The sequence below is a fragment of the Anguilla anguilla genome, chromosome 6 (assembly GCF_013347855.1).
Source record: "Anguilla anguilla isolate fAngAng1 chromosome 6, fAngAng1.pri, whole genome shotgun sequence".
NCBI lineage: Eukaryota > Metazoa > Chordata > Actinopteri > Anguilliformes > Anguillidae > Anguilla > Anguilla anguilla.
This window is the reverse complement of record NC_049206.1, coordinates 19851268-19878056: the sequence shown is the minus strand read 5'-3', so window position 1 is coordinate 19878056 and position 26789 is coordinate 19851268. Positions and strand designations below refer to the sequence as shown.

General features: G+C 40.3%; 1 protein-coding gene across 4 annotated transcripts in view; it reads right to left on the bottom strand.

The window, feature by feature from the left end:
* Positions 1-14363: 14363 nt before the first annotated feature.
* Positions 14364-26789, bottom strand: part of si:ch211-71m22.1 (uncharacterized protein LOC100149582 homolog) — a 51467-nt gene continuing 39041 nt past the window's right edge. Inside the window, exons 1-12 of one of the 4 annotated variants that reach the window (XM_035422890.1) lie at positions 26014-26151; positions 25350-25399; positions 24091-24135; positions 19736-19777; positions 18992-19099; positions 18369-18454; positions 17551-17593; positions 16649-16869; positions 16129-16290; positions 15389-15550; positions 14861-14915; positions 14364-14726 (exon numbers count right to left, since the gene is read on the bottom strand). In XM_035422890.1, the coding sequence (XP_035278781.1) occupies positions 14886-14915; positions 15389-15550; positions 16129-16290; positions 16649-16869; positions 17551-17593; positions 18369-18454; positions 18992-19099; positions 19736-19777; positions 24091-24103 (867 nt within the window). In that variant the 5' untranslated portion in view covers positions 24104-24135; positions 25350-25399; positions 26014-26151 and the 3' untranslated portion in view covers positions 14364-14726; positions 14861-14885. Of the gene's footprint in view, positions 14727-14860; positions 14916-15388; positions 15551-16128; positions 16291-16648; positions 16870-17550; positions 17594-18368; positions 18455-18991; positions 19100-19735; positions 19778-24090; positions 24136-25349; positions 25403-26013; positions 26156-26789 lie in introns of those variants that run through there. The other 3 variants (XM_035422891.1, XM_035422889.1, XM_035422892.1) reach the window with 3 other exon arrangements.

Below are 26789 nucleotides of genomic sequence, written 5' to 3'. Positions count from 1 at the left end.
CTTGGATACAACCATTACTGAAAAGAACCGGTTCTCAAAGAAAAATTTGAACTGAACTCTCATACCATCTCATTTTTTTTTGCCAGTAAATCTACTTGGTGATAGAGAGAGCACACAATTTTTGTTGACTGGCTGGCTCATCAAGCCCCGACAAATATGTTAGAGTGGTCTAGTGGCAGAAGTACTGCCAAAGGCTGCATACACAGGGGAGTGGGTAGAAGGATGCTCAGCTTTGCTAGCTTCAAGTGTTTTAGCTTTGGAATTAGAGTTGGCTGTTGCTAGCTCAGCAATATCTTGCTCGGTTTGAGGTGTCCTCTTCCTCTTCAATGAGTGGTCTCTTAAAGTTAAACACTGAGCTTTGTTTTGCCAAAGAATTACACACATTACGATGGTTTATTAAAACAGCCTGGCTAGCTAGAAAAAAGACCATAAAACGCACCTTGTTCATTATCACATAATTACGCAATCACACAAATCTTCTTTTGATAATAATATTGGCTTAGTTACACACTCTGAGCATCATGGTAAGTGATAACTGCCCACTGTATTAATATGCATATATATAGGACAAGTACAAGCTTATTGATATTGCACGCAGAACTCAATGGCTAGTCACTGAGCTGGTGATAGAAGTTCAGTCCATAGATTAATTATTTCAGCCATGGCCATGTGTATTGCAATTGAAGTGCGTGGGGGGGCTCCGGCAAATCACTAATTTGTGGAGGATGTGGCCTACCACTGCACCTCACTGAATGGGTCAGGAGTGTATGCACATAGACATAACCATTAATATAACTAATATAAACTAATTATTTTGATTGGAGCACCTGCTTTTAACATAAACCACCAAAACAAGAGAATTCATTTCTGAGAGACAAAAAGTAAAATATTTCACATAGGCCCACCTGTGAATAAGATATGCTAGTGATAATATTGATTATGGCTCTAGGCAGCTATGCTCCCCATGATCTCGAATTTAATCATAGCTATATTACTGCTGACTGTGGGGCCAACTGTGTGGTAACATGTAATTGTTCATATAAGCACTGAGAGAAGGAAAGGATTTTCAGAGTTGGCTGGGTATCCCTGGTTTATCACTCGGTAACGATGCCTCTGGCCAATCCGGTACCTACATCCTGCCTGGATCACTGCATAATGCAGCTAGGGTACTGCCGTGAAAAGAAGTATAAGTGCGCTGAACTGATGTAGAATGTGCATTGACAGGACACATAGCAACGATGAATGGGAATTCCAAATTGTGGAATGAGATAAAAATGGAGGATGTATAAAAATGCTCTTGACAATGAAAACAAATGATCTCAATAACTAAAGCGAACACCTGTGAATCATACAAATTACCAGACCCACTGGTACATTAAAAGGTGCAGTGCCACTCAGGTTAGCCGCACAACATAAATTCTTCAGAGATAAATACTTGGCATTGAGGGCACATTAGTCGTAAGAATATTTTGCATTTTTTTTATCATTGAAATGATAGATTAGGCTTCTACTGCAGTTTCTGTCTATTAATCAAACATTTCGAAGGGTTATCAGCCCACTAAAGCCAGACATGTGTTTATTTGTATACGAACCAAGTGACCTATTCCTTTTTCCTGAGCATTTACTGTCAAACATCCATTATACCCCTAGGAACGTATTCTCACTCCGGGTCTATCTTCAGGATTGCATGCACGTTCCAACTTGCATGCACAATTGACACATAAAACTTTCCAAGGGGAAACATTTTTTCAGACAGATGCCTTATAGCAGTTGTTTTCTAACTGTGGAGGGGGTCTCCATTCGATACCCACTGTGGACAACGGGAGTGAGTGGCATGTGACAAAATAACTCACTCTTACTGTTGACATTCACAGCAGTCAAATTAGAAACTTCACATTTACATGGACCAAACTGTTTACACGATACAGGGTACATGCAGTTGTTTTGACAAATACGACCATTTTGAACCTATGTATTTATAAGGGCACTGTCACAGCTAGTCCACAGAAAAAAAAGCATGTGTGTGCTCAAAAGGCTTGTGAACCCTTGCCTACACCACACCGTTTCTACAGGAAAGAAAACATTTTGTTCAAAGCACGTAGAAACCTAACTTCAGATCTAAGTAAAGAGTGCATCAATACTTGAACCAGGCTGCTAACAAGATGATTCCTGGCTTTGTACTTGCATCCTTTCTGAGTTGCGGGGAGCCCTTTTTTTTCTGCTGCATATTAATGCTTACTGTTATTTCCGGGAGTCAGCCGAAATCAGGCATTAATGGTTTGAGAGAAATTGCATTTTCACGCTCATATTTATGGCTGAACATTTGTGCCTTAAGTGCGATCTATTTAACAATGCCACAAAAGAGCAGCATCTCAGGCTGGAAGCTTGCTTGCTACACTGCAGAAATATTTATAAGCAGTCAGGAGCTGATGGTTTGCCAAGGGCCCTTATGCATGTTTCACATTGAGCCTTCATGTTTTTTTGGGGGGTTGTTACTTGAAAATGATGGCCAGTTGTGCGGCTCATTTTAATGTATATTCTTTATGGTTGCTTTTAAAGTTTTGTTTGTTTTGTTGTTCTTTTTTACCAGGCCAATTAGGCTAAAGTAAAACTAATTTCGACATTTCACAGTGGACCTCATATCATAATGATTACTGTTTTTACAACTTTTGAACTCTACTTTCACTGAATCTGTGTTTTTTGGGGGAACGCACACCCACAGTCTGCCGTGCTCTCTTGCGTGCACACAGACACACACACAAACACACCCACAGTCGCGTATACTCAAACGGATGCACACCCACATGCAAACTTGAATAAGCGGGACCAAACTGAAATCATAGAACTTTCCAGGCCCCGTGGTGCTTTCGCATACAAATTCTCATGACCTGCTCGCCGAGTCAGGCCACCTGCACCATCTGCTAACAGACACCCTGTCATCGCAGGGACTGACTGAGGAAGACCCAGGCAGAAGCCTGACATCATCACAGCCCATGACCATCACCTGATGAATGTGTTCCTCTGCGACCTCCATATGGCCCCAAATGAGAGCAAACAGCAGGCTGAAGACATAATGTAAGTACAGAAACACAGGCTGTTACAAACAGACTGAGTGTGTATGCAGGATACGGGTTCTGGGCTTTAATCAAACAAGTCAAGCAATCCTCATTCTTCTAACCTCTCAGAGATCCACTGAAAAAAAGGAATATGTTCAAATGTATCCTTCTGCCGTCTGGTATTCTGGGATTGTTTGAAAAACATACATCGCTTGACATAGATTGACAGTGCCTAATTGTAGATTATAATTGAAATAATGAGTTATGGCCTGATTGAACTGAGTTTCTTGCTGTTTGTTTCTCAATGAATGTTGTTAAATGTCACAACAGTTTTATTGATTTTGTTTTGATGCGGTCTGTACTCTCCTATTGGTCTGAATGAGCCTCGCTCCTCTACATGTAGTTAAGCTACGCCATTGCGGTTCAGAAGAAAATGGTTTCCCTGACCGTCTGTCCATTACAGACAGAAACGACGGGACGCTGGTTTGTGTTTTGTGTCAGAAAACATGCTGCCAGTCATCAAAAACCAAGTGATGCTCTGGGAAAATAAATTATTACATTCAGGGAGAGTCTGATCCCCTCTTTTTCATAGCTCCGCAGGGTGGAAATAATGATTTTGTATTTGGCATTCATCTGTTCCTCTCTCTTTCTCTTGTTCTGTTTCTGTCTCTCACTTTTTGTCCCTCCCACTCTCTCTTGTACAGGAGGGATGGAGCTAGTACGATGTGGCTTATTAAAAGACTGTTAAGTTTGGCACAGCATTTAAAGTAAAAAAAAAAAAAAAGTGTTTTCTTCCTCGGGCATGTTGGAGCAAATGGGAGCAGAGTAAATATCAGATAAATAATGAGTTCTTCAATTCTCATGCTCCCCTTTGTTATGTAAAGTAGATGCACATCAGCGAAATGGCCGGCTTTTCAGTAAACAAGGTTTTTTTTTTATTTTTTTTTTTAACCGCCGAGTGTTGCGCCTTCTGCAAGAGGCTCTGTTTGAGAAGAACTAGAGGCCCTGAGGATCAGGAGCCAAGAAGAAGAAAACCGCCTGTTTCACCACAGGATTCGCAATATCCTCTCCATTAAAAAATGAAAACACAGCCCCCTCTGCACACACACACGCACACACACACACACACAAAAAGAAAAAACGAGATCACACCAGCCTGCACCATCTGCTTTCCAAAACAGCATTTGAATTTCCAGAAATCAATGCAGCGCAATGTCCAGAGTGAATTTTCACCTTGAATATCGATCTCTGCTTTACAGTATCTGTCACCTCTGCCTATAGTTATTGACAGCCTCACTTACCTTTTTTGATTGGCAGCAGTATTTGAGATTAACAGAACAGTAATGTAGCATACTGACCCGACGCTCCTGCATTATGCATGTTTAACACTTAAGACCATGTCAAAGGCATCTCTACAGCGGCTAAGAATGGAAGATTGCCTTCTTTGAATTTGTGTAATGCAATAAATAAATAAGGCCAGACATGCTTCCCCACTCTCTGATTGTAGCTTTGTTTGCGTGGATGGAAACTCTGAACAATCTTGGAAAAGCACACAGTGTCCACAGACAAGTAAAATAAGGCTGGAAGCCAAAAGCTGCAGCACTTAAAACGTATTGTATATAAGACATATAGAGATCATATTAAGAGTTTTCAGTGGTAGATTTCTGTGGAATAAATTAACGGAACAAACAGCACAGATGGAACCGAGAAGAAAACAAGGCACAGTCGGCTGATAATGAGTCACTGCAGTGCAGTCGCTGGTTACTGTTAGTTCAACATGCTAGTGAGGATATATGAGAATAACAATGTAGAAGAAAGGCCTAATATGAGGTGGTAATATGATCATATACATAACATGTTAGCATGATGTCACTCCACACTGCAGTTACCCCATCCCTTAAAACCAAGCCACCCCTTTGAGTCACAAAATTCCAGAGAACCATGCATTAAAATAGTTGTCAGTGAGGTAAATTCATTATAATTATTAATGACCAAGTTCAGATTTGCTTGTACACCACACACTCAAATGACTGAAATCTCAGATAGCGTTTAATACTGTTTTGCCAAGCAGGTTTAATGAGCAAGAGAGAGAGCACTAAACCAAACCAAAAAGCAACAATGAACACAAAAGTGCATAAATCAAAGCCTGTTCATTAAAAGCCAAGTCAGTAGAAGAAAAATTAACCGATGGATAAATTCACTTTAATTTGGTAATGAGTATATAGTTGGACCTTGCAAGCTGATGTGTATGCAGGTAGCTGCCCTCTTCAGAGTGCCTTACTGTGCAATATCAAAAAGTTTACTCATACCAAAAACAACAAAACTGATCTTTCTGGAGGCCCAATTGACTTCAAATATACATTTTCATCACAGCCCTTAAATAAATCTTCCCAATTGCTGTTGGTTTGATGCATACCTGTGTGATATGATACCTGCTGTTCTGTAATAAATTTGACAGCTAATTTAGCTAATTCTTCTGTTTTGCTCTTTTTTGCTAATGTGGTTACACCTGGTGTAGAAGTAGAAGAGGCAAGACCATTCTTTGTTTTTTGGCTGCAGACATCTGCTATAGAGGGCTGATTTGTTGGGATGGCAGTTACAGCCTGAGATCCTTAGGGCGCTTTAACATACAGTTCTTTTAAGATCAACCAAACTCAACAAAAATAAACTTTTTATGTTCACATTGTAAATGGTCTCGAAAGAGGACTCAGCTCTCTTTCTCGTCTGCTCAATGATGAGATCTCAGACCACTTCTTGTTCACACAACAGCTGCTTTAGAACTCAGACCCGACTGCTACAACATTGGATTATGGGCAGGGGATGACATAAGTGGCAAGCAAGTACACATTAATGAAAAAACTATTTAAATTCAGAGCAATTTTATGTCCTAATGGAATGCGTACCTAAAAATAGGCAGGCATTTGGACTGTTATGACATGAAATCGACATGCATTTTAATCTTTCTGCCATCAATGCATACTTGTGTACCACTTATGACAACCTCTGATTATGGGTAATTTCTGTCAAGATGGGCTCTGCAGATGTGTTTATTATTTGGCTGTGCTACATTTTGAGGAAGCTTTATTTTGGTCACACAGTCCCCCGACCACCACCAGCCATTCTGCTATTGCTTTTTAGACGGGAACGCTCAGAACTCTCTGCAGCCGGGTAGAATCAGCATACTAGCAGTCTCAAGGTATTAAAGCGTAGAGCAAAAGGCAAAGTGAACTTGAGACGCTGAAATGAACAAAGTGTGCAAACACCTTTGGGGTCCCACCTGTTACGCCTTGAACTAGCTGAGCGTCCTACCATTCGTGGATTACGTTTCCTATTTAGCATTGGGACTCAATTTAGCCTTGCCTGTTTAGCATCATTCCACTAGGTGAGCTCTTTTGAACCCCTCCCATCACTGTACACGTGGCCATGCTATTCCAGTCACTGTCAGTCGGTGGCATTTTTGCTTCAGACCTGAAAAGAGGGCCGAGTGGTGATTACTCTCCCACCCAATGTTAACTCATCTTACTGAAGATGTCCCTGGCAGGTGTGGAATGGAGCTATTCCTCCCTTCCTCTGCCTCGCCCCCTCACTTTTGTGCCAAGCCCTTTAATCATCTCTCCCACAGAGCGCCATAATATCTCCTTATTGACTCGCTGCTTAAAAGCCCAGCAGAGCCAAGAGTTTCTCACGCACACACACACACACACACACACACACACACACAGAGGATGCACAGGGTAGCCCTCGTCACCAGCTGCTTCCGAGTAAATCAGCGATGACCAAAATCGTGTCACCACCTGTGCTGAAGGCCGATTCCAAACGCTTGCTCTGAAGACAAAACAAGTGCCAGTATCTGCGCTGCGTTTTATCTGCCCATCCCATAATAGTCTGCGGTCTGTTTTGTCCTTATCATTTTGTGCTACTAAAGCCTGTCTGTCTCTTTCCTTGTGTCCACGGTTATTTTTTTTGCCATCCATCTGTCACTCTTTCTGTCTGTGTTAGTCTGTTTGCGGTCGGCCCATATGCCATTATGCTTGTGTGGCCTTCCTCATTCTTTTGTCAGTATCGCTGGATTCAATCAGCATTAAGAGCTCGACTAGAACTAGAACGTCTCTGGAGCAGCCCACACCTGCTGCTTAGTCATCACCCCCTCAAGTATGTATCTGTGAATCTGTGAAGGTCAATCTAAAATAAAATTACCTTTCATTGGGAGCCTCACATTGTTCCGCAACGTTAAAACTGGCCTTAGTCCATTGCTAATGGGCCTTCCAGCTCCACACGCTGCGCTAAGGGTTTCTCCGCACAGGAAATGAACATGTTTTAAAATACCATCTTTCCTTTCACAGAGTAAAAATGAGTCTTGTGCGCTTTGTCCCTGTTCCAGCAAAGACGATTATCTGCTCATTCTTTTCGTGGCAGCACTGTGGCTTGCAAGCGCACATCATGATGCTAAATTGAAAATCACAGCCGTGGAAAAGTTAACCGGAGCCTGTAACAGCGATCCGTACACCTAGAAACAACTATATTGAGGTGCCTTTACGCTGTCGAAGGTTATCACAGCGGGGAAAGAACAACCACATTGTCTCTTCATCTCGATACTACAACATACCTGTCTCTACACTTCACACGTGTTATAGTCCTTTTTTTAACTGAGATGAATTACACGAGCGTTAAAAAAAGGAGGAGGAAAGACTATGAACCCTACATTTAAGCATCAAGCTTATTCCTGTTTTGTATTTATTTATTTATTTATTTATTTATTTATATACACATTTATCTATTTTTACTGAGGATTTTTCCGGCCTGGTAATCCACTTCCAGGACGGACACAGGAAGGAGGTGGGTATTTGGGTCAGACCTCCAGCAGGAACGGGCTGTGGGTATTCAGGGACACCAGTATCCATCATTTGCCAGGCCATGAAGGTCCACATGCATGAACACATCACACACGCAACACACGCACACACATTCACACAAAAGCACGCGTGCACGTACGTCTACTGACCACCAATCATACGTCAAGCGTGAAGTCAATGACCTGTGAATACACTGTTGTGGTATTCAGCTGATACACATTGGAGCTGGTCATTAATCTTCCCATTAAACCAACCTGCCTCCAGACCCTGAGGCCAACAGACTGATAAAGAGACCCAGCATAGCCGCATGGAATGACAGAAAGAGAGTTATTTATTTAGCTATTTGTTTCTTTTTTACACTATGTAAATATGTTTGTTATTATTATTATTGTTATTTTTGTTATTATTATTATTATTATTATTATTAGTAGTAGTAGTAGTATTATAGTGTTACGGGTCATACTTGTTACATGTACGTTCTGTGTGTTACATATGTTGCTTTGGCAATATGACCATAGTTGTACTAACCAATGAAGCAAATTTAAATAGAAAATTGAAATCGAGAGAGAGAGAGAGAGAGAAAGAGATGTATGCATTAACAGAAAGGGGTGCTTTCTTGGTGTTGTGTCTCATCCACAGAAATGCGAAAGCCATTGTTATTGAGCAGCAAGGACTGCCGGGAGATGAGTTGATTATTCAGCTCTTTAAGATGCTGTGGGTTCAGAAGGGTTGGAATTAGTTCATCTTCACTTCCTCAGTAAAAGAGTGATATCATCACTGCTATGCTTTGTGAGAAAGTGAGAAAGACAGAGGGACTGCGTCAAAGGAGCAAGGTAGCATTTGTAATGAGAAGCAAGTCTTAAGAATAAAAATTTTATAAACTGTATTACCACAATATTATGATGCTGTGACCTCGTTCCCATTCTATCCCAGAGTCCATTCAGAATGTTGTGCCTTAGTGTGGTATCCTGAGTTCTGCAGTAAAATTACATTTCTCGAAGAGACATTGTTCTGAATAAGGTCAATGACGCTTTGTAAATAAGGCCAGTGTCAAAGTGCATAGCGCCTGACCAACCGTGCAAGGTAGTGCAACTTACCTTGAGCAATCTCAGCATCCAAAAGGTTTTGATTAATGCCCAAGCCTGTCAGAATTGAAGAATTAGAAGCTGTCAAGCCTGAAAAAGAAAGTAATCTTTTACACTAGTTTAATTGAATTAATTGTATTGTCCCCAAGAGAAGGAGCCCCTTTGAAGATTGGCCTTTTTCCTTCAGTGCTTGCTGATTCCCTGTTTTTGCCAGCATGTGCTGTGTGCTGAGAATTTAAAGCAACAGTAAGGAGATATTTTGGACATATTGATTCTTTAAGGTAGGCCATTTGAGCCTTGTCCTCATTAGGGAGTTCAGTCTCTTAAAAAAGAATGATCCAAATCCTTTAGAGTGAATAGGTTCTTTTTCTTTTTTAGAAGAAAAAACTCTCCCCACAGTGGACCAAGTGAAATTAACAGAGAGTAAAAAGATGCAGTACATTGAAAGTGTGTAAATTTAAGAACTGGAGTAATAATGATAATGTACAGTGCCCTCAATGTTTGGAAAAAAGACTTTTTTTTGTGATTTGGCTCTGTACTGTACAATTTTAGATTTATAATCAAACAATTCACGTGTGGTTAAATTGCAGATTCTCAGCTTTATTCAAATGTATTTTTGTGCATTTTGATTTCACCAAATTTACAGAGAAATTACAGAACCTTTTTATACTTACCCCCCCCCACACTGTAATTTCTGCATGGTGAAGCCAAATGTATAAAATATCCTTTAATAAAAGCTGAGAATCTGTATTTCAACCATATGTGAATTGCTTGATTACAAATCTAAAATTATGGAGTACAGAGAAAATATTATGTAGAGCACTGTATATAGGTATATGTGTATTTTTGTGTGTTTGTATTTAGCATATGCCATGATCTAGGGCAATGGGCAATACATTATGAGATTATATATTAGCAATGACAATAATTTCTATAATTTACAGGTTAAGCAGCTACGACAGAGTACCTGGCTGCCCTTTTTTAATCAAACAAATGAATGTTCAGCAGTAGCTCAAACTACAGTATATGTAGTAATCAATACAAATAATTAATAATATACAATGTGAGGGTGGCATTATACTGTGTAAATGCCACCCTCTGCATGTTTATTAATGGCTTTGTAACCTGTCATCCCTTGTGAAGCAATACTGTATGTGCTGTACCACAATCCATACTGTGAACATGAATATGGAAATAATTACATGTACATTAAATTGCTTAACCATGTGTAAGTTACATTATGAATATCTGTAATAACAAGATGCCCTGCCTACAGGTTTGGTTTGGTATTCAGTTGCTGCTGCCCGTTCACTGTTGATGGTTTTTAATACAGTTTTATATTTTACAGCCTCATACGAGCCTGAATCCTGCCTGGAATTCATTTTATTGAGTGAAATGAATGAGTCTAGCCTCATACAGCAAAAGAGACCAATCAATAAAAGTGTAAATATTTCCAGTTTTCTGCTCCTTTTGGGATTCTGGTGAAGATGTTTTTTTTGTTTGTCACTGACCTCTGCGTGACCTGAGGTGAAGTCTACTGTAAAGAGAATGGGAGTTAAGGGCCTAGGCTGGCCGTTCCACTATCCAGCTGTATAAATGAATGTGTGTAAAAAAAAAATAAACAGCCAACCGAGTGTGTGAATGCACTGTAGAATTTCCAATACTGTGAAAGGAGCAGATAAAGAGGGCTTGAAATGATGTGGACTGAAGAAGGTCTGTGAAAAGGATACTAATGTCTCAGTGGTGTTATACAGTCCTGCACCTGTGTCCCTGTTTGTGTGTGTGTGTGTGTGTGTGCGTGCGCGCGTGTGTGTGTGTGTGTGTGTGTGTGAGTATGTGGGTGTGTGTGTGTGAGTATGTGTGTGTGTGTGTGTGTGTGTACACGTGTGTGTTTGTTGAGGCTCGGTGGATGGCAGGTCGCAATCCACGAGGGGGATTATAGATTCCCGGATAGAGCAATTACTGGTCCCCCTACCACTGAAATTTCAGGCTGCCATACTCTTTTTGTTTAGGGGGGAGTGGCGTGGTTTGTGGTTTGTGGTTTGTGCCGTCTGTAGTCTCACATCAGTCCCCCACATCAATCTGTCCCTTCATTAAAAGCTGTCTAATTCTCTCAGCGCCATAGCAGGCAGATGAGTCCTTCATTATTGATCAAACCCAACGTCTCCTGCAGCCGCCCCGCCAGGGTCCCCCCCCCACCACCCCCCCCGCGCCCGCTCTTCCTCCCCCAGGACGTCAGCATCCATTTCAAAAGAGAGCACCCCAAGAGCGGCAGCCGGCTCGCGACGCCGCTGCACAGACGGCGCACCTCTGCCTCCTGGCTCATAGGTGTGGCATTGTGGCATTGAAATCCTCCAGCCCCGCCCCTCTCGCTCAGGCAGACTGGCTCGATGTCCCTGACAGTTTAAAAGGACCAACAGCTCTTTGAAAGGGAATAATACGCGCAGCTTTGTGCCTCCTACAAAGGGTGACATTTTCGTTTTCTGTGAAGGAGGCAATACGTTGAGCATGTCGCAAGGTGTTGTCATGGGAATGCCAATAAAGGCAAAGTTGGTGACAAACCCTGTCTCATCCCTCATTATTCTCAGTATTGTCTTGGGTGTATATAGATGTCACTTATCCTGATCTGTCCCATCCTGCAATTTGTTATCATGTCTCAACTGACTTGATGGCAAGCACTTAAAAACATGCAATAATCCAGCAGATGGCTGGCACTTTTCGAATCTGATTGATTTTCCTCTCAAATCAAAAAGATTTTTGTGGCACAGGTGCATCCAGTTCGTTAAGGCCAGGACCTATTGTCAAATGCCGTAAGAAAATTCAATCTAGGCTACTCAAGTCTGCAGTGCTGGCATTGGCATTATGCAAAATTTATGTATGCTGTAGCATAAAAACAAATAGCCTACATTATTGTTATGATTTTAAGCCATTATCATCATTGGTGTCTACCTATGAAGGGTAGTAATGAAGGGTAGTAATCTCCCAATAATATAGTTATCATTAAGCCTCTATATATATATATATATGTATATATACGTATATATGTATACCTACGTTTTCCAAAAAAAGTTACTTTGGATGTGAAGTATGTCATTTTTACGACAAGATGCAGGTCTCTCTCTCCTTTTTCATGCTTTCAACTCACCGACAGATCTGAGCTCTTTGTTTTCCTTTGAGGCGACCTTCAGATATTTCATTACATTTAAGGATTGTATCAGCTCAACTGATCGAAGGTACCCCCAGCTAGATTAGCCCAATAAGCTTTCCTTATCTCAGGTACGAAAAGCAAAGAAAAGTTAGCACTGGCCATCACCTGAGCCCCTCTCATCTACCTGTGGGGGCCTGTCAAAAAATAGGACCCCCAACAGAGTACGTGGGTTCTGGCTTTGCCGTGTGGATCCTCCATTCGCAAGAACAAAGCTATTTGACTGTGGACAGGCTGTCTGTGAGAAATCTGTTGAGATAATTAATCATGCAGTGCTGGTTTCTGACAAGCAATTAATGAAGCTTGCAAAATACCAGTTACCTCATTATGTCCTAATCCACTCTAGATATCATACATCACACATCCTGACAGAGGAGGTATCCTCGGGACTTTAAGTAATGCAACAAATTACAATGATTGGAACATTTGGATAATTACATTAATGCTACAAGGCTACATTTTTTTTTACGATAAACTCAGTTTGCTTTTCTGCTTGACAGGTGCCTGTATTCCTAAATCTGACAGAGGCTACAGTTTTGTATTACTGTACCACTCCACTGCCTGTACCCTTATTTCATATTTGAACACAATAAACAATTTCACAGCACTTTTGTAAATTGTTTGCCGTGGGCTCATCAAAGCATTTACATTTTTTTTTCTTTTCAGAATCAATATGGGATTCTGACACCCTGCTGATTACAGAAAATGTGCTGGTCTTCAAGCTTCAAGTAATGAATTGTCATTGCTATTAAATGATGTTTGTTAATAATTACTTTTTTTTGCCAAATGATTAGTTCCCCAGCTCAAAATCTACCAAGATCATTATACAGCTGCTACAATTTGAACAGCAGTGAGTTCTGTAGCTGAGTTTTTTTACAGGGGATGTCGGAATTAAATATCTTTGCATCAATCTATGGCTCACCGCTGCCCCCTGCTGGTGAGGCAACCTTGTTGTAATCACTGAACCGCAAATCTTAGATAACATAGTCAGCACCATAAACCTTGAAAGCTGATTATTATTTAGAATCTGTGCCCCCCCCACTATTGACTGCCAAATGTAATTTTGAAAGCAAAAAAAAAATATTGCAATAATCCAAATATTTGTTTCAAATCTACAGAGTCATGAAAGAATAAACCAAATCTTCTAATGCAGTGGTAGCCAGCCCCATTCCTGGAGAACTACCACCCTTTAAGTTTTCATTTCAACCCTAATTTGGCACACCTGACTCCACTAATTAGCAGCTCAACAAGACCTCCAGCTGTTGAATGAGGTGTGCTTTGTTATTAGAGGATTAGAGCGAAAACCTGCAAGACGTAGATCTCCAGGAACAAGATTGGTTACCACCGCTCTAATGAATCCAGAAAAAATGGTCAAGTGATGACTTCTCTGGGACAAGGGCCTGCATTGAATTAATAACTGTCCTTTACACCAGCAAAACAAAATGATAATATTACCAAAGTTTTTTCCTTCATGAATAGTTTCCTGAGTTCGGAAATCACTGAAATGAACATGCCAAACCATTGTGTAAGTCATTGTGTGTATTTCAGCTTTGATTCTTCAAAGCCTACTAGAATTATTAGCTTCTTTAGAAGGTCTGTAAGATTTTAGTTTAAGTCATTTTATGCCATTCGACAACAACCATATTTTTTCGCTTAAATATGCTGCAGTGGCATTAGTCTATGAATTTGTAAACATGAGAACGTTATCGTGTATAAGTAATAAAACAGAATGAACAATGATTTCTGAAATCATTACTTTGGACATTGAAACAGAGTTAGCTAGTATAAATACGTATGCAGTATAAATATGTATGTGTACTTTTTGGGGGAACAAGGGATTTTTAAGCTTGTCACAGCAAGGTATCAAATGCACTTGCTTTCAGTTTTTTAAATTGATTGTAAGTGGTATCATAACAAAAATTAACAAAATATTCTGAAACATCACCTGAAAATAAACAAGGATAGCAGAGGTATTCATTTGGTGAAAAACACCTCTATGACAAGAGGTAAAACATTACATATACAGTAATGTTATATGACGCGGAGATATTGCGCCCTCCAGTGTCTCTATAGTGGTACTACCCAGAACAAGCATTTTAAAACCACAAGACGTGAATGCTGATTGAGTTACTCAGGAGCCCAAATACTGAATTCACAAATATCATATGGATTCATTTTCCTTTATTAGAAATGTAATTAATTACACCTCAACAAAAAAAAATATATATATTCACTCACATGACATAAATACAAGGTGACTTTCATCATATTTGTTCACATTTAAACATTTACCTTCATTTTAACAGAAAGCCACAAATACTCTATCTTTAAAAAATACCAAGTGCAGCATTAAAAGAAATATCAAAAGCAATATTCAATCACAGAAAAACAAGTATGTCCATATCAAATGGTGCAGTTCTACTGAGTAATTAAAAGTTGCAAGTAGAAAAGGATTCAGTGCCCTGAGGTACTTCATCTGGTAATCATTACAAGTGTCGGAATAGTCGCCCTCATCCAGTTATGCGCTCTAAAACAAGGAAGACACTGAATTACAACCCAAACAACTCGTTCAATTCACTCATTCTAGCACAAGTGTCACACAGCATAATAAAACACAATCTCATTCGTTCATGTGGATTCAAAGCTTGTCACAGTACTTACCACATCTTGACAGTCACGTGTCCCATCATTTTGAATGCTCGAAGAACATGAAGTCCTACACAGTTAAGATGAGATTCAAAAAGGCCACAATCAAACAGGGTATCAGACACTTCCTTTTTTTTTCAGAAAGCATGGAGAACGATAACACGTGAAATGCTAAAGTACAGTGCCAATGACACGCTCTTGTGTTACTTGCACAGATGAAAAAAACATCTGGCACACATTCGCTGAAAATGTATATATAGGTTTTAGTGAACATACAAAACCAATGTGTTTCAGTGTTTCTTTTATAACGTTGATGAAGGAATGCCACCGAAATATGTTGGTGACTGCAGTTATCTCAAAAGGCTAAATTTGATTCGCTGCATTACTTTCTTTGCACTCCTGAATCACCGCATAAAACCTTTGGTAAACGCATTCAAGGCAATATTTTATCAAAAATAATTTTGCCAGTAACATGATAATGTCTGAATGGCTCGCGATGAGAGTCAGAGACGAGGCCAGTGTCACTGTCGGACGTGAACTTACGATGAGGAAGCACGCTCCTAGCATGACGGCTTTGATTTTAACGTCCAAGTCCATGGGAAACTTGATGCCGAAATTGTCGGCGTCGGTGTACGCCTCTCGTAGAAATCCCGTCCACTGTTTGGAGATCGTGCCAACCATTGCGGTTTCATCCAAAGACTTGACCTGGAATTAAAATCACACGGCATTCTACATGTAAGTATAAACATCGCTGTGTCTTAAAAACTAGGATGATGTCAGACACCAAACTTATTGGCTAACATATGACTAAATGTGGGCACCAGGTGTATGTCTGATGGAATGCACAGGGATTAATTGTAATATTATGCAACACGCAAGCAATGAGATAAACTATCTGAAACTAACTTTAATTGGAAATAAACTAAGCAAGGAACCGCAACCAAAGTTTTGTATATTTATGTACTGGTACAGCCCGGCATGGGTTTTTATCAGTAAATGTTGATGGTACTTAGTTCTGCTGTGCTTTGTGCATGATTCAGCTTCCTAGAAAGCATGATTTGGAATGTGACTGTTAAAGCATCTGTGTTATGGTTTGGATTTTTCTGAGCATGCTCTCAAATAATCTTTGATTTCAGCTTTGCAACATTCAGAGTTGGTCGTCCAAGTTTTCGTGTGCTGCATATGAATCATTTTCTTTTTAATCTGTTGTTATCACCTGGTCTGAATTATTGATGTTCTTTTGCCAAAAACCACTATTTTCTACTGATATGCTTCTGCTATACCTCAAAGTTTACATCTGAGCAGCATTTACAGGAACAGAACGGTCCCACGATCTTTAGAACTGGCTCCTTCCTTTCATTCTGAATGGTGTATTTGGGAAGGAAAACATGCCAGTCTTGAACGACGTATCCAATGGGGTTGCCGGGCGGAGACTGGACTTCCAACTGAAAAGAGGAAGGACAGCAATAACTCAAAATTTTAAAAACATGGAACTGAAACAATGACATATTTAAGAAAACCCCAGGGGTTGCAAACTCTCCCACAGACAGAAATAACCACCAACCGACACATAAACACACCATCTCTAGCACCATGATTTTTCTGAAAACCGAAAATGCTTCAAAGCTGGCAACCCGCCACGATTCTATATAATCAGCCATTTTGTGCTCGGGGCCGTAACAACATCAACACGATTCGTTCCTCTGCACTTTTGACCCGACTGTACGACCCTAGTCAGGTGACGGTACAGAGAGGCGTGGCCTGAGGGCTCGGGGGGCGGGGATGGACGAGGCGCTCCGGTACCTCCTGCAGGCAGCAGGGGCAGCAGCAGCTGCCGCACCTCAGCGGGCGCGTCACCGTGATGACCTCCTGGCCCAAGTTGTCCTGGATGTGCAGGACGAAGGGGCGCAGGGGCCCGCAGCACTGCCGGGTCATGCAGTCCGTTTCCTCGGCCGCGTAGAACACCTGCTGCCCCAGGCTGTTCTTGATGTCGTACTTGTTGTTCGTCTCCCATCCCAGGATGACTGCGGGAGGGAGGGAGACAGTATTTTGCGCATTTGTTTGGCCCGTACGTTCCTTTTATTTTATTAAAACACAGGGCTCGTTAACTCCATGACCTTCACTATCGCGCTTCTTTGCCGTTCGGTAAATCCGTCAAACAGAAACAACAGGTTTTGTGGCACGGTCTTGGTTTGGCAATCAGACCAACAAGATTTTTCTGTACGATTACCAAAGAGCAGCACTGTCATTCAGGTATGCAGTGAGTGTGCATTGAAATTATTCATGTATAAATCTTATTCAGGAATCACCTTATCAGAGTACACCCATTATAATGAATACAGAGAAATCTTGAATTTTAACTGGTGTCATTGTGTCAGTCAGTGACTACATGTAAGAATTTGATGCATGATATGTAATGTAAAATTCACTGATGCCATAGAGGGATTCTTATGACAGCTTATATAAAGCATTATGGAACTAGGGTTATTTCCTGTCTTGAAACAACCTGCATAACACAGTATGCTTACACTTATGTAAGGTTAGGAAAAGAGCCATGGACTTGCATACAATGACTTTGTAAATCATGACGTAACAACTTTCAATGTGTTAAAAAGCTGAAATGACTAAACTGGACAAGTTCTTTTTTTTCCATGACCCTGCTACGTACATCCACCAAAAGTGTCACACATTTAAATTATCATTACCTTCAGCAAGTTCCACTTTCTGTTTCACGAGCAATTGGTCAATCTGTGAGAACAAGGAGTAAAACTATTTTGAAACGAATGCAAGAATACTTTTTGAATCCAACATTGGCCTTTCCCCCAAAACTAATAAATTAGAGGCAAGAATGTACTGAGATGCATGTCCCCAATCTAGAATGCTGTAATTACCTAACCCAAGAGGAGAGACTATGCAATATCCTGAAATAACATTTTAAACCCAAAGGGAGTAATCCATTAATGGATCTTTAATGCAAAAACATAACGTGCTAATATGGTAAACTCCTGCATAACTGACCGCAGTGGGAGGCAGATATGTCAAAGATTGGATAAACCAGTAAAAATGTTAATAAGAATGGTAACTCATGCAGTTTCAAAATATGAATATGCAAAAATGAATTCTCTCAACAAACTGATTTGTTCAATTTCAGTGTGGTGAACACAGACAATACTCAATCGCATACAGTGGGAGAGGTCCAGAAATCCTAGATAGCGCTCCATTAACGTACAGAACTTAAAATAACTTACTTCACAAGGCTGTCAACCTGGATTACAAACTGACACAGGCATTTTAATGAAGCATGGCTAGAGTTCAGTGTCCACGGCAATAATAAATCAATGAGTTTGCTGAAGTAACAAAGCTGCCCAGTTAATGGCAGAAGGTGATCTGTCAATATGTGAGCAAACACGTAAAGTCCGGGTGTGGTCCGTCACGCTTGTGCTGTTACGTGACCTGCTGGCCTGCTACGTGTTGTGCAACACGGAACCATGGAAACAGGCCCGCAGAGAAAAAGAAAAGCCACCTGAGTCAGGTACTCCAGGCCCGGTGGACAGCCAGGGGGTCTCTGAGGGACCGGCATCATCACAGGTGCCTGCGGGGGCACGTAGCCTAAGGGAGAACCATGGTGCTAAATGCATAAGCAATGCATATACAATGCATATATATACTTTTGAAAGATAGTTACTGTGAGTATATTATTTACACACACACAGTTTTTCTCCCTGGTAGATACTAAAGCAAATAGTTTTGAATAACCACAGATATTACAGCACACAGGTTATACAGAAGCCTACCATCCACACCGGCGGAATTCGCTCAAATGCACTCACCAGCGATTGTTTTACACTGTACAGAGCACACAGTGCTACAGAAGAAGCAGCACCGAATGGAGGAGAGGCATTTCTCTCGATGGTGAGAGCTGGCGGCTGGTGGAAACCGCCGGGAGGAAATAACTCAGCGCACACTACAGGAAACATGGCTGGCCAAAACCAACCAAACCCCTTCCTCCCGCCGCCGCTAACTCCCGGGCATTGTCTACTCGTTACGCAGTCAAGGATCAAGCCTGCAGTATCTAGGCTATGGTACTTGCCATCCAAGTACCCTTTACTCACATTTGATTTAATTGCGGTTACTTTTCGGACGTACCTGGCGGCACGGGGACAGCAGTGGCCATGCCAGGTGGCACAGGAACAGCAGTGCCCATAGCAGCAGGATTGACCTCATTCCTGCCAGGCTGTAGATCAATGGCATACGCTGCAAAAAAGGCTAGTGCATTATATTCTGCACATTGCTAAGTAACAGAATATACGATGCAGTTTTTGTTAAAAACTGAAATGTAAATTCATGGCCACGGTAAGAAATTAACTTATCAAAATGATATATATATATAATGACAAGAATTTTGTTTAAAAAAAAGTAAAATTATATGATAAAAATATAGATGCAGTTCTGAGCCAGAACTGCTTAGCTTCTGGCCACCAGATCATCTCCGAAAGACACATGGTTTTAAACATTTCCTTTGCATCTCCCCTTTATGATTATTTTTTAAAATATTGTTTTATATACATTTTTTTCTGTATCATGCATCAGTTTTAGATCATCACTTCTCATTTGCAGACAAACCTTTATATTTGATTCTTTGTTTAGTTAATGCACCATACTAAGAACTTCAATTGTTGACTTCATGTTGATTTATTTTAATTCCACGCATTGACTCTCCTCGTGTCTTTTTTTTTTGTCATCGGCAACCCCAACTTTTATTGTGAGGGCCCAAAGGTGAAATGACACGCAGTTAAATATTAAATGTCATAAAACTCAGTGATTCATGTCATAAAAACACAGCTGATGTCTGCAGATACAGGAGGTTTAGGGGTGGCGGGAGAGAGATACCTGGAGGCCCATGTAGGTTATCCTCAGCATAGACTTTGTTACCTACAAGTATAACAGAACTCATATATGAATGCACACCATAGCAGGGACACACCCAGAACGTTCAGCTGCATTTGTGAGCCTCTTTCCCCAGCCCTCCCACCAGTCAGAAAGGACTAAGGCCGAGAGTGATTCCAGCACACGATACCTAACGGCTTCATGCAAGAGCTGTTACAAGAAGTCACTACGGCCTCTGACACTGAGCAGTATGCTACCCAACAAAGACCACAGGTGACCACAGCAACAAGACCCTTCAGAGTGTATAGCTGTTTTGCCATTAAAGTAATAATTAATAATTAAAGAAATAAAACAGGGATAAATTACACCAATATAATAACAATTATTATGCAAATGATACCCTCTTGTAAATGTCTTTGGGTGTTCTTTTAAATAAATCTGATTTGGTTTTTGACATCATCACAAGTGGAGAGCTATTCCTAGAGTAAGGGTTGTAATTTTAGTATATTACCCAAACAGTCCATCAGAAAGACAAGTAAAGCATCTAAAATGTTTGTTCAATAATACAAGATGCCACTGACAGCTGATGATGGAAAAAAAGGTCTATGTTAACCATTTATGAGTCCCACAAAAGCCATCATCCACTGTAGCAACTTCTGTCACCCACATACTGACAGGAAAAGCAAAAAGATTAAATTCTTTGCGGGAGGTGGAGCGTGTATTGTGTTGAAATGTGGTTGTACCAAAGATTTATAGTTGTCTGTGACATCTTGTTTTTTATGCTTTTATTCCATTGGACTGTAAAAAAGAGAAAGGATTATATATCTGATGTTTGCTGTTCTGGCACCATGATATATATGAAGATCATTTCGCAATTCCACTTAAACAGGGCATATTTTCTGGGAAGCTCTTTCCTGTATGCACTCCAGAGCAGCACTGACACTAGCAATCTGTGGGGATGGACAATACTCAATTCAATTTTGTTTGTATAGCATGTTTTACATAGATGCTGTCACAAATGTTCTTTGCAGAGACAGAAAAAGTCACCCGAAAAGCTGGGGGCCTGAAGCCCCAAAAATCCAGCAAGTGAGGTAAAAATCTCCTGATACTAAGCTTATAACTAAGGCCACCAGCTTGTCTCCACCCTGTGACCTGCAGGGATTTGAACTTGCATTTCAATGGTTATCCTCCAGGGGACCCCACGTGCTCCAGGTGCTCCAACGGCACAGTCAAGTGACTATTAGTAATAATTAGTTGACATAATATGGAGAGTCAGATAGGAAGGTGAACATATATGGAAAGCTACGAAAAGCATGTCTTTGACCCAGCAGTCCTCACTCCTGATTATGGAGAGCCGCAGGACCTCTTGGCTTTCGCCGTTACTCGAACTTGAGTAGCACAGCAATTGATCAGTTTAAAGCAGTTGATTACACAGTTAACTCAAGTCACCTGGTTTCTTGGGTCTAAATTGGTTGCTGATCTTAAGGACTCAGCGGCTTTCCAGGACCAGGATTGAGTAACATTGCAGTAAAAAGAAAAACACGTCCATATGAAGCAGGGATATTATCTAAAAGGGCTGGTGTGGCTGCAGGTTTTGTTTTAGCCCAGCACTAAGACACCTAATTCAATTTAAAGTCTTGATTGAAGACCATGATTAGTTAATCAGTTGAACCATGAATTTATTTTTTATTGAGTTTTTTGGTACATTAAATTTAAGTTAAATTTTATATAACTGCTCTCATTTTTAATGTGGGCATTTCCCACTGCTTTTAACAAAATCATGCCCCTGTATACCATTTAAAAATAATGTAGCATGTCCACGGTTGTAAGTAATCTAACAGAATTTGACACATATCGCGTGTCAATAATCATCTGTGCTTAATTAATGGCAATTACTTTATCAATGTAGATTACTGAGGTGCTATAAATGGGATGAGTGTTTGTTCACGGACTGCTCCTGCCTTGTTCTTTGCCCTGAGTTCATGGGCTCGCTCCAGCCCTGTCCCTCGCTCTGCAGTCGCAGACCGCTGCAGCCCTGTTCCTCCCCTGGGGCCTCATTTATAAAAATGTTCTTAGATTTATGCTTGAACTTAGTCTTAGGATCATTTCCGACGGTGTGCTTACGTTAGATTCATAAAAGATACTGTGCATAAAAAAACCTTGCTTACGCAGGTTCTAAGAAGCCCATTTGTAACTTATGCACCTGTGATCTATAAATCTCAAATGAATTTAAAATTGACGGCACCTGAACGTGCCTTACAATCAGCGATTTCCCCTTACATAATGCTAGCACAAATGAGGGTTTAGTCAGGAATAACCATGAACCAAAAGATAAAAGCAAACTTTTTGGAAAACAAGATTGCGGCGATGGTAGAGGAGACTGACAACAGACAACACGTATTATTCGGTGGACTAAATAGTGGGTTGACAAACAAAGCCAAACAGGTAGCTTGGAAGTGTGTCGCTGCTGCAGTGAACGAGGTGGGGCAGCAAAAAGCTAATGCAAAGTTCACCACAGGCTTGGACACAAATGCGTCCCAAACTGCAATACCCCTGCATAACCAGCAGGAAAATCACTTACGTCAAATCTAGACTTTGCATAGAGATAAGATCATTTCCACGTCAAAGTAAGGTTTTATAAATAACTACTTATACGTGGTTTTCTGTGTAAGTCATACTATAAAACAGACTCATACTTGATCGTAAGTCCGTTTTATAAATGAGGCCCCTGGTCCATGCCCACATTTTGATGCAGCTATGCACACTATGCTTCCCTTCATTTGGGCTCATACTTTTCCAGCTAGTTTATTACCTCAACTGTAACCTGCTCAACCCATTTTATTTGCTGTACATTTCTGTAACATCCATTTTACTGCTATTTTACAACAGGCCGGCCAGTGGAGGATGGACCCCCCCCCCCCCCCATAGCTGTGTTTGTCCTGAGATTTCTTCACATTGGGGAGTGTTTTCTCGCCACCGTTTCAGGGTTTTTCTCCTCAATGGATAGTCTTTTTAATCATGTGCTAGCTATTTGGGGGTTCAGGCCTGGTTTTTTCTCTTTTTATACTAGTCTGTAAAGCAACTTTGTGACAGTTTTCAATAAAAAGCTCTATACAAATAAAACTGATTGATTTGATTGTGCTCTATTTGTGCACTATTATGAATAATTTGGATGCCGATATACCTTTTCTTTGCACAGACTAAATACAAATGGTTATAGAACAAGTATATCACAAAGCATTATTTTCTCTGATGGAAAAGAATATGATATTGTGACTGTAGTAGCATCTATGCGTGGATGACACTAGATTAATCAGCCAAACTTCATGGTATTGCAGTGCAAGGTTTCCTCTGGAGGACCAGGTTTGCAGAGGCAGAACTTTCATACCCATTAAATCTGTTAAAATAACACATATGCCATGTATTTGCACTGAGCCACACCCTCAAATTACTAATCCAGCCCCGTTCAACCCACCCAGAGCAAGCACAAAAAACAGGTAAGAAAATAAATATGCTCAGTGCAAACTTCCTAGCACAGGTCTGCTTTCCAACATATCAATCTGCTCTTGTGACAGCTTTATTTGTGTTAGCAAGGGGCTTGCTCAACTCACAGGGGCCCTGTAAATAAGGGGTGGGCAATTCCAATCCTGGAGGGTCGGTGTGTATGCAGGTTTTTCTTTCCATCAATTACCCAGGCTAAATTAGCTAATTGCCTGTATATCAGCACTGGTTCACTAGACGACAGTAACATATTCCACGAAGGAACACAAAAACAGTCTTTGGCTCTCATGCGTGCACTTATCAAGAAATGTAGCTAAAATGTCAGAAGGCATAAACATGAAGGCTTATTAAAGGGCCAGAAGTTGGCATGAAAGACCAGAAACGAACCACGGCGCTCATTGTTCACTTCTGCTTTAAATATTCAAGACCTGGGGCCTGGCCACTTGCTGTACCGCAGGCCCAGGTGTCCTAAAAACCTTTTTGAACATCAATCCAGTATTTTTCTGTAAATGTCAATATATAAATAAATGTGTTGCTTTGTTCAATTCAAACATAATTCAAGTTATAAATGCATTACTTGTTAAATTCGAACAAAATTCAAGTTATGTTCGAATTGAACAAAGTAACACATTTAGTTATATATAGACACATTTACTGTCTGTCACTGTCTGGCTTGAGGCTGTTTTGATATTTTAGCTACATTTCTATACAAGTGCATGATTGCTGAAGTGCTGATTTTTTTATATTGATTGATCTATTCAGACAAGACAGCTAACTATGCTAACGGTATTGTTAATTCTAGCAGTTATCATTGCACTGTTGCTTCCCCTTTGCCTCCCCTACCCAATTTAACGTACTTGGTGCAGTCATGGTAGAGTGAGCATGAACGTCTCCCAGGGAATCTGAAATGATGCAGAAAAACTGGATTAGCAGGTTTTCAACTTTTGCACAGATCAACTTCTCTTTAATAACCAGAGGGAAAACACGAGCCAGAATATTACAGGATGCATAAAAAGTGTTTCTATGTGGAAAAAACAAAATATTGAAAATAATATTTATCTCCCGCAAAACAATTCCACAGCAAAGCAGCAATTTAGTAAATGGTACATAATTACAAATGGCTGATAATTTGACAATGCATCAAACTAGAATATAATACTATTCAAAGGGGCAAGGTACTGTAGGGGATAATGTAGTCACCTGATCACCATTTAGTTCCGTCTAGATATGCTTATTCGGAAAGCCAAATGAGAATGTTTTAAGTACTGACTTCATGCACTTTTCAGTATAACCTCCTAATAAAATTATATAAAAAAGTTGCTGAAATAACATGGAAAGCACAATGCTGTGAACATACTGTAGCTTTCCTGTGCAATCCTCCTTAATACCTTTGTTGCTTAGCAATTTGATAAAACACAAAACTTAAAAACAAGTGAAACAGAGAAGAATTTACACATGTCAGATTACTGATGTTTGTATTTGTATGTATTTCTTTTCCATATTTATTATAGAAATCATCTGCAACTCACACTGAGTGTGTTGCTTTGCTTTTGCCCTAAGTTGTTCTGGTGAGCAGCAGTTAGCAGCAGATTTGTTAAAAGTAATTTATTTGTAAAATCCCATTATTATGTCAACTTTGCTGCAAAAAACATAGGTTGGTGGTTTTACATAGAATCACTGAAAAGTTGTTATATATTTTGCATTCATTTAAAAAATAGTATTGTAGTTCATGATTCGTCTCATTACATGACATTACATTATAATCACTTAGCCAACACTCTTAACCAAAGCAAACTGCAAAAGTGTGTTACATTAGGGGCAGTCTCTGGAATACAAAACTGTGATATCTATAAATAAAAGTATCCTTACACACCTATACAAAATTGCTATTTTCAAAAGGAAATCCAAAAAAGCAGGCAACAACTAAAGAGGGTCAGGGGTTTGACCTGAAAAAGACATTGGATTGATATAAACATTAACATGTTTAATTAATACATAAATATCGGGACATATACATCTTGCACCTGTATTGCAATGTGCAGACATTGTTTTGCACCGATATATGAAAAGAAAAAAAAGTGTCCATATTTTAATCGCATATGATTAATCGACTTACTTCAGTTCGTTCACTGATTCGTGAACGATACCACGAGCTCCACTGACTTGCTGCTTTGTTTCAATGCCACAGAAAAACGAGATGAGCAACACGTAGACCATTCGGTGCAGAAAATTAAGGGAATACCACAAAATATGGCAAAATTAAAACCATAATGCTACAGTAGCCTTCGCTACATTCGTTTTCAACAGGTGGGCTTTTTCAGGAAGCAGTTACTGAGGCTGTTATTACAGTGCTTATGTATGACGTCTGATAAAATGTTCATATGATACATACATAATGGTAGCCTACATTATTATATCCACAGTGGAAATTACTTTTTCAAATAATTCATATGACTTTACAACGTTGTTCCAACTTATTTCCTCTTCATTATCACAAAAAATATTCCTTTACATTCATATGTCTCCAAATATTAAAGACAAAAGTTGTAAAATATTTCCAAAAGTTCAACAAGTACATAGCAACATCATATTATTTAGGGGTCCTATCATAACCATGGCAAATAGTGGTTTCCATTTCCGTATGTATATTCCCGTAGGCTATGTTATCCCTCGTGTTGCTGCGCTGTGTATTTGGGCAACGAATTGCAGTATATTATGATTTAGCTCAAGAATACGATTTCATATCACGCGCATCACAATTAAACACTTTGAATACTCACCAGAAGGCTAAGCGTTGGAAAGAAGTTCAGTTACGAACGACGCGAACGCCACGGGCGCAGTCAATAGTCCCTTTCGTTATACCTTTCGTTTCCTAGTACCGCGCGGTGTTGCCAGGTTGATTTGAAAACCCGACCAAAGTGACGTCATGTGGATTCCGAGAAACCCGTGAGGTTGCTCAACCACATTACAAGCAGCAAATGCCAATACGACCCTGATTTCTGAGGGAAAAATCTGAATGGCTGCTTACAAACAAGTATTTGGAAAATACAAACATTACAAGTCTACATAATTGACTAAAAGAGCCACAGCTGGCAACACTAATATGGCATTATTCATATGAATCCATAATGTTTTATTTATGAAAACCATGAGGTCACATTTGCGCTTCTATAGGGCCTATCCATAGCCCTATTGAGGACACTGAGGTCCAGAACTCCGTAATATTTACTGGTGAAAATTGGCATAGCCCCAATAAAGCCTTAGGGAATTTTTTAGGTGTTTTTTCCTCCTTCTTTTCTTCTTCCTGCTGATCACAATAAAGAATAATTATCCCCATTTGACATTTAGTTACATCAGGCAATAACAACATTGGATACAAATGCAAAATAGCATATAAGGAAGTGCATACATTTATTTATTTATTTATTTATTTTTACTTTGGCTGTTGCTGGGGCGCATTGGTAACTGTGGACTGCTGTGTGTGTAGGGGGGGGGGGGGGGGGGGGGGGGGGGGGGGGGGGGGGGGGGGGGGGGGGGGGGGGGGGGGGGGGGGGGG